A 12,396-nucleotide genomic window follows, 5' to 3' on the forward strand; every position below is an offset into this window, starting at 1 on the left:
TAAGCAGAGAATAAACTAAAATGACTACTTTTTTCAAATCAAATGTTACTGGAATCAGCAAAGTCTCTTGCCAGGAATTCTGAGTCACTTCCCCCTTTTTTTTTCACTTGCAGCAGAAAGAGTCGCTGGTTGTGCTTACAGTCTAATAACCCCAATAATGAAAGTGAAACAACCGCAATCTAAAAAAAAAAGCTAAAAGCGCTCACATTTTAACTGTTTAAACACAATCAGGACTTTCAAGAAAAGAATGCTAAACAAACATTTATTGAATCTCTTCACTTTGACATTTGTACATTCTGCAGCATATTGGGCTTATTATGAAAAAACAACATTCACAAATAAAACATCACACATGGTTTTAAAATATGTAACAAGTGCCTCAAAAGTTTGCCGGTCACTAACGTTTGTAATTTACAGTCCGTGTTTGTAGTTTCAGAACCACTCCAGTCCTGAACGCCTCCCTGAGAGCAGGGCAAGAACCCGGGAAGGCCGTGATCAACACCCTGCATCCCCCTCTTTCACTCAGAAACCTCTTCAGGGACTCGTCAAACATTTGGTTCCCTTCCTTGTAGCCATCCAACAACAGCAGCGCCTCCTTGGACTTGGTCAACGTCATCCTCAGTTCATCCTCTGTCTGTTTCTCGAGAGACACTTGAGTCATTATTTCCCGAAACAAGTCGCCCTTCACTGCGCTGCAGTCCACATATATGAGAAGTCGAAGGCTGCTGAGATCGAGGATGTCCGTGGCTCCTTCAGTCCAAGAGGAGACCAGGATGTAGGCTACAGTTGTCTTCCCACTTCCTGGGGGTCCCTCAAGAAAACGTACCTCTCCAGCTTCTGGTAGTAAAGCTTGAAGATTCACAGACTGGCCTTCACTGAAAAAAAAAAAGAAAAATACTGTAAACTTTACAGCCTATTGTGCATAGAACATTTCTGTTCCCAAAACCAAGTAGACTGACTTATATACTCAAATATGGTGGCATGAAATTGTTGCTGTTACTGCATATTCATTTCTTTAAGTTCGAGCTCCTATAGGGATTTCCTGCCATTCTGTTATTTATTATTAAGCGATTTTGGCTGTATTGAATGAATATAGCTCAAATTTTCCAGAGGATATTCATTTTTGGTAAACTTTACAACTGTCATCTCACTTCCTTAAATTAGCCTAAAAATGGCTAAGCTATGCAAGAACTTACTAATTTGTTCCTGGCGGCAGAAAATGTCACCTTCCCAAAAACAGCTGTAAAAACATTATATAGTAATATTTTTTATTCCACTTAAAAAAAGTCAATAATTTAAAACTACCTCAGCCTGAAATATACATATCAAATATTAATAAATGAATAATAATATTGTGTTTTTTTGTTGTGTAAACATACTAACCCTACTTTAAAGGGTTAGAATAGAAAAAATATATATTATTAATATTTGATATGTATATTTCAGGCTGATGTAGCTTTAAAATACCGAAGTATGAATATATAATGTTTTTACAGCAGTTTTTAGGAAGGTGACATACTCTTAAGCTATGTAAGCACATGTGAAATTCTTAGGAATGTGACTCACTTGTTTTGGAGCGTGTGAGGCAGCTCCTCCAGATTGAATGTGGGCCACTGGTGCTTCACCTCAGAGTAGCGGGCTTTCAGAAACACCCCCAGATTTTCCTCCATACAATCTACAGAAAGCAAAGCAGACTTGATCTTAAAAAGACTGATTAAATAGTTCCCTACAAAGCAGTGGGGAGGAAACGTATGTGGGCCGATGTTGTCGTCCAGTCTTTGTGTGTGCATGCGATGTGCATTTCCACAGAAGGAAGCGTGGTCTGACACTCTGTGTCTCCTTGTTATATGACACACAAACGAATCCACAGCGTGGCTTCCCTCTGAAGTAACCACGCACGCCAAGGTCCTCAAGTTTCCAAATAATGGACCCTTTGGACAGCAGCCATTTGCACAGGTCACAGTCAGGTGTAAAATATCACTAATGACGGCTGAGTTCCATTTAGCTTCCTCACAGTCACAGTGTCCTGATGAGCTTTTGTTACTGTTATCAGTGACTCCTGTGCATTACCACAGTAATAATGTCAAAAAGGGCAAATTAAAAGAAAGAAATACCCGTTTTTATTGAGGCTATACTACCATATATGATTATTCAAAAACCCAACGACAAAAGACAAACAAAAGAGTCACTTACTTTCATTAAAAATCGTTCTCTCTTCCTCATCTTCTGTATTTATTTGTAGACCTGATTGGAAGATTGAGAAAAACAATGTTTACATGAGTACTGATCATGTGAGAAAGAAATGAACCATGAAATGCTTTGGCAACAACATGTTTGTGTATTTATTTAAAGCCAACACCTTTATGAAGATGCTGCTTCCTGAACAGCATTCGTTTTCTGATATTAACCAGAGGGAGGTCATACTCAGGGACGCAATAATCCAATTAAAACAGTAGTATTCCGACCTTTGTCACACTATGTAGATATGTGGAAATCTTAATGTCCTGAGCTTTGACAGCACACCATGCTCAGATAAAGTTAACTGGGAGTATAAAGGTGAGGTTCTGTAAGAATCTCTGACACAAGCACCAGCATTGTTTGCACTCACAGGTAGAAGCAGGAAACCATCTGCCTCTGGCATCAACTACAAGGTTCCTGGTACTGGAAGCGTTGGATCCTACAAAAAAATGTAAGCATTGTCAGATTGTGATAATGTAAATGACGTTTTTGTCATGTTGTTCCTGCTCATGTACAATTCCTGCCTCTGTGATTACCTGCTCTCCCCTCTTGTTGTTCATGTGTATGTTATCTGTTATCTGGCCGTTGAGTGTTTTTAGTACCTCCCCTTACTGTAAGTCAGTCTGTTTAAAAGTGGAACTTCTGCTCCGTTTCCTTGAGTTTTGTTTGCATAAGTCTTCTCCTAATTGTGTGGGTTTTTTTTTATTTATTTCTTTTGTTACTTGTGGTGCGTATGAGCATACCACAACCCTCAAATTGTGCCACAGCATACCGAGTGTTGTGTTATTTATGACGTTATAATCAGTTAAGGTCGTTCTGTTTTGGCAGATAACAAGTTCAGCTCTCTCTCACACGTTTTGATGTGAAGTGAAACTTCTTATCGTGCTTCTCATGTACAGCGAAATGTGTGATAATCCTTTCGCTGAAAATGCCAGAGGTGTTTGTTTGACTGGGTTTACACACACATGACAAGCATGTTTTCGCGCTGAAAAATTACCCATGCGTTCAAAAGAGTAGCTTTAATAAAATTCCCCTGAAAAACAGATCAATTTGACTGGGTGTTTCCACCTGTTCTAGTTCTGACTCGGGTCCAAATAAGCAACGTCATGGTCACAACATGCCATCACATGCTCGTGAAATTCCCTCAAAATCCAAATGACACACAGTCATGTAGTGTGTAAACACCACGGACATTTCTCAAACACTTCCTCTTGTGTGTGAGGTCAGTAAATATAAACATGTTTCACAATCTATAAGGGAGATCACACAGCTATAGAGTACATTTTACATGATGACTAATGAATTCAGAGCTACTTTGTGTTGATTGAAACAGAATACCTTTTTTTATGACAGTTAAAAACAAACCACTGTCTCAAATTACAATAAGGAAATGAAGTACTCAGACTGGAATATCTTTCTTTATTATACTGCATTCTTGTCAGCCATTCATGACACCATCAGTGTCCTCAATAATCATCTTATAATTTTATTAATCCCTTACACATGCATCTGTTTGTGTGTGTTGCGTTGTGTGAAAACATTTGTATTACTGCCATTTGTCACTGTGTCACTTTTATATTTAGCTGGTTTGAATTATGACGTCTCGTGTGCCAGCTCCCAACTCACACTTTCATTTATGCAGGATGTTGGAATTTGATTTAAAGATTTATGTTTTTTTTCTCTCTCTCTCTCTCTCTCCATTCTACAGCTGCTACCCGTTTTTGCTGTCGAGTGGATAAATGACTGAGTGAGAGTTTACCTTTTCGCTGCCGTTGACACACAGCCACCATGACAGCGATGGCAACCAGTACGACTCCGACGAGCAGTATAACAGGGACAGTGTCGTTTCTTACATGTTGAATTGGTATTTCATCTGTGAAAAGAGCAGAAGAAGGATTGAAAATATGCCTAATGAAGTGAAGTGTCATCACAACTGTTGCAACATGTTTGGCCACAGTGGAAATAACCAAATATTAACCACTGTAAAATTCCTAATAGGTCAGACTTTTCTTTGCAGCTGTCATACAACTGAATAGTTTATTTACTGCTCATGTTCCCAGCGAGGGCTTTTTGTTTTTCTTTCTTGTTTGTCAGTTTCACCTTTGTTCCACAAAAACTCAACAATAAGCTTGCCTTTTTATGCACAATAACGTCTGACGGGCCGATAAGTTTGTGCTCACAAAGCACAAACACACTGCAGCTGAGGGGAAAAGCAAATGCACAAACACTTACAACAACACATTCACGTGATGATGCAGCAGCAACACTCCTACACTCAAACCTCCAACACTACCTACAGTTTCACTGAGAAACAGTAAATGAACCCTCATCACTGAGGTCATCTCTTGAGAGTAGACTTCCCTTTCTACATCAAAATATGTGGGCCGTGGAAATAGAGAAACATAGTGTGATAATTAAGCATGTGATGACACATTTGCATGTGTCATAATGTTTCCCCCCTGGTTGCTTTTTACTGACAGTTCAAATTAGGTCACCTCTGCTAATTTTTTGAAAACAGTTTGGAAATGTGTTCTTTGAAAATTGTGACACAAGTTGCCTTGGATTCACTACCTCATTACCTTCTTTCCCTGATGATGAGAATGGCCTTAATCCTATTGGTTCCTGTCTGCTACGGCAGTGCGTGAGTGTTGCTGCCACCTCTCTGTCTCGTGTATTCACAATTGCAATTAAAAAGGACATCTGGGTCCAACTTTAGATGAAAAGCCAAAAGCTCTTGATTTATGTGCGCACACCATACGGTCCGATGCGTGATTAATCGGTGATTGTTACCCCGTATATACTACACGATGCGCAAAGCCGATCCCAAAAATAGTTCAGTATCACACCATCACACACCCAATATTTCCACTCACTCACACACACGGGATGCCAGCAGAGAAAGCAGAGCAGTTATCTGCTATGCGTAAGAAATGCTGATTGATCCCGAACCTAAAGAGTCTTGGTACGCCTCTCAAAAATGTCTCGACCAGAGGAGAAGTAAAACAAGACTCTGCAGCGGAGATGTGTTTAAATTTAGATGGCTGACAAAGGGGAAGAAGTTGACAACGGACTGGAAACTCTTTCACTCTGCTGGTGGGTATTAAAAGTATAATGTTTTTATGGTCTCCTCATGTGACAATTCTCTGTTGATGCTCTAAAGCAGACACACACTGGCTTTCTGTCTCAACCAAATATATTAAGTGTTCATAAAAATAAATAATAAGACAGTGGGGCAGTTATATGTCTGCATGAACACAGTGTCACACCAGATATAAGTGCAGCTTTGGAAAACCTGGCAACCACGAACAACTATTTGCTTACTATTTGCTTACATCTCAGCTGATTTTGTTATCTTTTTTTTGGATTTTAAGGGTGAAGGGAGTGAAAGGGGATGAGGGAAGAGAGAGGGATGGATATTCACAATAACAGGAAACAAAATGTACCTGGAAGGTGAAATGTTGCAGAGTGGCCATCTTTTGTGAAGACACATGTGTAGTTGTTTTTGTCTGATGAGCTGACGCGTATCTGGCTGGTGACTTTAAAGAGTTGGTCCGATGTCGATGCAGCGGTGGTGTTGGGCACAAGTGTGCGCTGGCGTCCGTCCTTCCACACCACAGTCGACTGAGGATATCCTTCAGACTGGCAGGTCAGCAGCAGGTCATCGCCCTCTGCTGCCTTCTCAATGTGTTTAGTCACTGCTTGATACGGTGCTGGAGAAGCAGGGGGAGACATGTTTTCTTAGAACTATAAACAAGACTTCACATATGTTGCACAATCTTGGCAAAGATTGGTGGAAGATGTTGAGGAAGCTGCGAATAGAGAATTTAGATGCTTTCGTTTTTAGAATGTGTGAAACGTGTGATTGCCCAGAAATGACTATATGCTCCGGCTACCCCCCATGAACATTCCTAGAACAAAGTCCCTAAAAAGAATTACAGTCAGAGTGGCTGTCTTACCTACAACAGAAAGAATTATGGTTTTATAGTCGGCTCCCTCCGCTGTTCGCACCAAACACTGATACTTCCCGGAGTCTCTGATTTTGAGCTTGGAGAGCTGTGAGGTGACAAAAAAAGATGTTATTAAATATCCTCATGGCCAAATGTGAGGTTTAAAGTCTCATATCCATATGTATTATGTACATTTTGAATATCCTCAATATCAAATCAGTGATCAAACTCACTTTAAATTATGTATAACTTGATTATACCATCTCAACAAACAACAGATAGTCGTACCTTCTACACTGTGTTAAAAGATATCATGTTCATCATTAATAAATATGATACTTTCACATGGGAAAAGAGTCCAGTGACGTTTCTGGGTTAATCTGTTGCTCCCTGACACACAATCTGTGGGAAATTCAACCCTCACCCATCAGTTATTCCCAAGGGGGATGAAAGTGAGATGGCAAAAGTTTACAGGAAATAACCCTCTCATCGCATGCCCTGACAAATGTGACGTAAAAAGTAATGACCTGTAGCTTTGCCCAGCCTTCACTCAGCTGCTCGGTGAGGAGTGTCGCTCTGTCCTGGTACTCCTGAGATGCCGAGTGCCCCTTGCCATTCTTCCAAATGTACACTTCCCGATTAAAGCCCGGTCCAATCCAGTGCCAGGTCACCTGCAGGTCACCCGAACGCCCGGATGTTTTAGGCCGAAAGCTGCAGCCCATCACAACGTCTCCTCCGAACACTGACTCGTACATATTTTGCTCTGCCTCAACAGTGAACAAGTCTGCAGGGACAAGTAAACTTAGCCCATTGTTAACAGTGGATTATTTGACCTTGAGCTTTTATTTGTACCATTGTCATACACACCTGAGAGACATGGCTGAAATATGACTTGCACAATTAGAAAAATGGCCCAGTTCATTGAGACCTGGTGGGGGGGAAACACAAAAGGGAGTTTTCTCAGGCACAAAATGCATTGTCACATCATGTGAGCTTGGTTCATGCAAATCATCGAAGCAGGACTCATCTGTGTAAAACAAATTTCTTCCCTGTTCAGCATTTCTGGTGGCAGCATTAAATAAACACACACACACACACACACACACACACAGGTTTGCACAGCTATTCTTTAGGACACTGCATTGATCTCCATTCATTTTAACAGCCTTAACCAAGCGTTAGGGTCCCCAGACCCACTGCCCTGCGTGTTCTAGATCCATGGTTCCCAACCTGGGGTCCAAGAGATCACATGGGGGGGGGGCAACAAGGCAAGAAAACAAGGCAATACCTTGGTTTTGGTTTTGATTTAATGGAAGTTTTATTTATATACACTGTGAAAATAGGAACGAAAACCTACAACTGCTGCTTTTACTGTTTATCATCAAAATGTAAGTCAAACGTCTGCATCAGACTTTATATTTATCTATGTTAAAGCTATTTATTTTTGGATTTTATTTTATAAATTGATCATAAATTAAGTATAGTTTCCAACATAGGGTATAACTTCCATGTTTTTATGGAATCTTTTGAATGTGTCCCACTGTCTTCATTAGACAATGAGGGTTATCCAAGTGGGCCAGACCAGTATAACCTATAAACAACTTTTTTATTACAAGTATTTTTTTAAGTATTTCTACAAAAGATATTATGAACAACCTGAAATAAGTGCGATTTCAACAATATATCACAATACATCATGCCTAAGTTTACCATTTACACATGTGCATTACAACGTACAGATCACAAAGTGGATTCACAAAAGCACAAATTAGGTATCTGGAACTGACAAATATGGTATTTTCACAAATTCATCCTGCAGGCCAGTTCTGGCCCCCGGGTCATGCACCCCTGATATAAACCATACAGGGCAGAGTCCCCAGGACCAGGATTGGTCATGAACACTGGGCCAAACCCTAATCTTAACCTTAACCTAACCGCAATTCAAATCTTGGACCTAAACTTAACCGGTTCATTAAAATATGAGATTCTGCCTCATTAGGACCAGGTTTTAGTCTCCATGAGGACTACTGGTCCTGACAATGTCAGTGTTTTTCCTGAAGAGGTAAGAAATACAAGAAAACACACACAGAATTTTATCAGGATTCTGTGGAAAAGTGTGATTCATATCTTTGTGTATTCTTGTGTTGCTGGGCTTGTAAAGGGATTTCATGTGAAATAAGTCAGTGCTTAAGTTATTCCAGGGAAGTTAAGGCATTTGGGTGCAGTTAAAGTTCTATGTTCATTTGTTTGGATTCCTATTAACCACGATAGACAACGCCTTCTCTTTCTGGGACCCATAAAGTAACCATTACGTCAACAAACCAAACAAACAATCAAGCAAACAAGCAAAACTAACAACGAAAACACAACGATAGCCAAGAATCAAAAAGGTAAACAAACACAGCAACAACAACAAAAATTAAATGACAACAAAACTGTGAAAATATGACAAATATAAATTAAATAAATGACCATGAATAAACTTCAACCTGCACTTAAATATATGTATATATATATACATATATATATACATATATATAGAGAGAGAGAGGTATATATATATATATATATATATATATATATATATATATATATATGGAGAGAGAGAGAGAGAGAGAGAGAGTATATATGGTAAATAACAATTTAAAAAAGGATTTTGATAAAAATAACGAATGGATATTATTAAATAAAGTATGCTTATCATAAATGACAAATATATGGGATAACAACAAATGTGCCATGTGCTTGCATACACTTGAAAGTTTGAACATCAACAAGAATAATAATAATTATAGTAATAATAATGATAATAATAATAACATTAATAATAATACATAAATAAAAATAAAAATTATAATTATAATTATATATTATTTTTTTAAATTGCGCAGACTTGTGTTATCTTACCTGTCGTTAATTCAGTGTCGTACAGTCAGTTGTGTTTTCATGAGTTGTTTCCTTCTTCCCTGTGCTCTGACTGAAGTGTCTAGCTGGCTAGCTGCCCTGGGTTTTTATCTGGAGGAGGAGGAGGAGGAAACACGTGCAGTGGCCAATCAGTCATCATCAGTAGTCATCAGTGAACAGGGGATTTAACAAGTTACGTGATATATGGACCACCGGTAACAGATGAACGTTTAAACTGTAAGTGACAAAGTGAACGCAGCAGCCATAAGAGGAGGATGAGGAGGCAGCGCGCGACAACCAGATAAACCAACACATTAAAACACAAAAAAATAAATTAGATCAAACTTCACAAGCATATATATTAATATATAAACAACGGAAGTAGCGCATTTTCTGGAAGGAACTCATAGCTCTAACCGCAAATTAAGGTCATTAAACTTTACTGGCATACGTTTGGCACAGTGACTGATATAACACTGCGTGTGAGTGTGTGCGGGTGCGGCTATTAGTAATGTTGTGGGGACCTAAAACTGTTTACACAGTCACATTATGGGGACTTGTCTTCCTTGTGGGGACAAAAATCAAGTCCCCACAACGTAAACAACTACATTTTAAGGTGAAGATATATTTTAAGGTTAGGTTTAGGTTAGGGTAATGGTTAGGGTTAGGATTAGGCCAGTAGTAATTGTGGTTAAGGTTAGAATAAGTCTCCAGGAAATTAATGTAAGTCAATGCAATGTCCCCTCAAGTCATGAATGTCCAACTGTGTGCATGTGCGTGTGTGTATTTTTAATAAACCATGCCTGAAAATGAATATTGTCATTAATTTGTCAAAAAAATGTATTGTTTCTTCTTCTTCTTCTATTACTAATACTACTACTACCTTTATAAATCATGTAAAAACAGTTCACATTAACATTCACGTTAATGCTAATTTTATTCAGATTATCAGAAACAAGGTTCTGCCAAATTGGGACCAGTGGTTGGTCCCCATGATGACAAGGTCAGGGTTTAAAAATGTCCTAAATGTTATCCCTAACCTCAGACATAATCAGATAATACCTAATAATACTAACCACATGTTCCTAAGAAGTATGGTTCTCTGCCTCTTTAGGACCAGGTTTTGGTCTTCATGAGGACTGCTGGTCCTGACAAGGTCAATTAAGAATAAGAAACAATACATATAAACAAGATACATGTTACATTTTTGAGAAATTATTCACAATATTCATTTTCAGGCATGTTTTATTAAAAATACACACACACACACACACACATAAAAGTCAAATGGAATCAGTTTACAGTACACTTGAAACTCATTGGTCATTGGTTCCCCTGCTTTCTGTTCCTGCCCGCTTTTCTCGCTGTGTCACAGTTTGTCTCATGTGTGACTTCAACTTCAACGACAGCATTTTACTGTATTCATCACCTCATTTACAGTTTGCCGCTTCCACAAGAGGACGGGTGAGCTGGTTTACACTTCAGTGAGAGATTTTTTTGGTGACATTGTGTGGCATTTACTGGACAACCCTAAAAAGAAACTACTATTATTGTCACAACTCGCAACTTACTAGTATTCCGATCTAATAAAAAAAGATTTAGTTGTAGTGAAAAATAAACATCAAAATGTAAGGAGTCAAACGCCTGCAAGTTAATGCTATTTATTTTTGTGTTTATATATTATAAATTGATCATAAATTATGTGGTTTTTTTTACACTTAAATAAGTATAGTGTCCAGCTCAGCCTCAGGGTATAACTTCCTTGTTTTTATGGAATCTTTTGAATGTGTCCCACTGTCTTCATTAGAAAATGAGGGTTACCTAAGTTCAGATCATCTTTGCAATTTGAATGTGCACCAAAGATCGTATAAACCAAAACACTGAGTACATATTTTCTCGGGTTCACAGAACATGTCAACAGACATCATTTGGTAAAGTCAGAACTCTGAATTCTCATGCAATAAATCAAACAGACACATTTGCTTTATTGCTTCCATCATGTTGTTACCATCAGGCAGGTGGAATTTCCATATTCAATGATGTTAATGAATTAAATTTCACGAGGGTGAACTGGCCCATATGACTGTGTGAAACATCTGTGGGTTTTCCCAGAAGTTCACTTACTGGTCCATGTACTCATCGAGTGCACGTTCTGTCACATCCCGACTGCTTTACATGATATTAGTGTGTGCCTTCTTGTTGTTGTTGTTGATGATAATGACGCCAAACTTCCAACTTGCCATGTCATGGTATTTGGAAAAACCTTGCAAAACTGACTCTGTAATCTATATCACTCAGATGAGACGCATCAGCAGTGATACGATCGCATGTAAATGATTTTTCCTTGTAGAATGCCGGTTTGAAAAACCCCAGCATTTATTATGGAGGTTACTAAAACTGTTTATTTGATTAACAGTTCATTTCAAACTTAAGCCTTAGTGCTCACTTTTTTACAATTTCAATTTCTTTGAAAACTGTTTGACCTCCGTTTTTGTGTGTGTGATAGTAAGGTAAATCAAACAAATTCAATTTTATTTAAAAACTTTTGAGTACTTTTTGCTTAGGTGTGTGTATGTAGTATGTATGAAAAAAGGATATACGACACTCTATATTGCACATTCGTATAGCCTGTCTATATATGTTTTAACAAAGTGATGGGGATGGAAACAGCCTAAATGCTCTGTGTTAAGAGTTAAATTGTACTGTTTATTTAATGCAGTGGTTCTCTATTATTTTCTCTCATGCCCCCAGAGGACAGAAATGTTTCATGCCCCCCCAAATTTAAATACTATTGAGAACCTGATCATTTTTGTTTATTTATCTGTATAAACCACCGTATGCGATGTCCTGCCGTGCCTCTCACGCCCCTCCGACACCTCAACAAAGAATGAAAATAAGTTTGCAAGGGTAGTGGTTAGCACTTTTGCTGCAAGAAGACCCTGGGTTTGTGACCCAGTCGGAACAAGGGCCTTCTGACATGGAGCTTGCATGTTCTCGCCGTGTGTGACAGGGTTTCTCCGGGTTTTCCAGTTTCCTCCTACAATTCAAAAACATGCAGATTTGTGGATTTGGCAAATAGGACACTGACAATGACCATAGGTGTGAGTGTGAGAGTGGATGGTTGTTTGCCTTTATGTGGCGTGTCCCTCATGTGGAGGATAAAGTGGTAGAAGATGGATGGATGGAAGTTTACATATGACAAGAAAACATTATAAATATAAGAAACCTACAGCGCTAAACACATGTACCTCTTTCCTACTGATCACAGAAGAAAGGAAAGAGAAAATGCAAGAAACACAGCCTTATG

At 38.7% G+C, this 12,396-nt stretch overlaps 1 protein-coding gene across 1 annotated transcript; it reads right to left on the reverse strand.

Annotated features, from left to right (window-relative positions):
- Positions 1–248: 248 nt before the first annotated feature.
- LOC122787079 lies at positions 249–9,157 on the reverse strand. The gene is made up of 10 exons (XM_044053648.1): positions 9,093–9,157; positions 7,053–7,113; positions 6,713–6,969; positions 6,195–6,291; positions 5,682–5,948; positions 3,998–4,111; positions 2,609–2,677; positions 2,194–2,244; positions 1,567–1,675; positions 249–875 (listed from the first exon to the last, which is right to left on the reverse strand). Exons 2-10 carry the CDS (start codon positions 7,105–7,107, stop codon positions 398–400), a joined length of 1,497 nt encoding a protein of 498 aa, XP_043909583.1. The 5' UTR covers positions 7,108–7,113; positions 9,093–9,157; the 3' UTR covers positions 249–397.
- Between the last annotated feature and the right edge of the window lie 3,239 nt (positions 9,158–12,396).

The sequence above is a fragment of the Solea senegalensis genome, linkage group LG21 (assembly GCF_019176455.1).
Source record: "Solea senegalensis isolate Sse05_10M linkage group LG21, IFAPA_SoseM_1, whole genome shotgun sequence".
Classification (NCBI taxonomy): Eukaryota; Metazoa; Chordata; class Actinopteri; order Pleuronectiformes; family Soleidae; genus Solea; species Solea senegalensis.

Bases quoted from the DNA above. Each gene is read 5' to 3' on its own strand.
- LOC122787079 (XM_044053648.1), bottom strand. From the start codon at position 7,107: ATGAACTGGGCCATTTTTCTAATTGTGCAAGTCATATTTCAGCCATGT. The intron at 6,970-7,052 runs GTGTGTATGACA...TTGTCCCTGCAG, and splicing joins ATTTCAGCCATGTCTCTCAG to ACTTGTTCACTGTTGAGGCA. The intron at 6,292-6,712 runs GTCATTACTTTT...GTCACCTCACAG, and splicing joins AAGGCTGGGCAAAGCTACAG to CTCTCCAAGCTCAAAATCAG.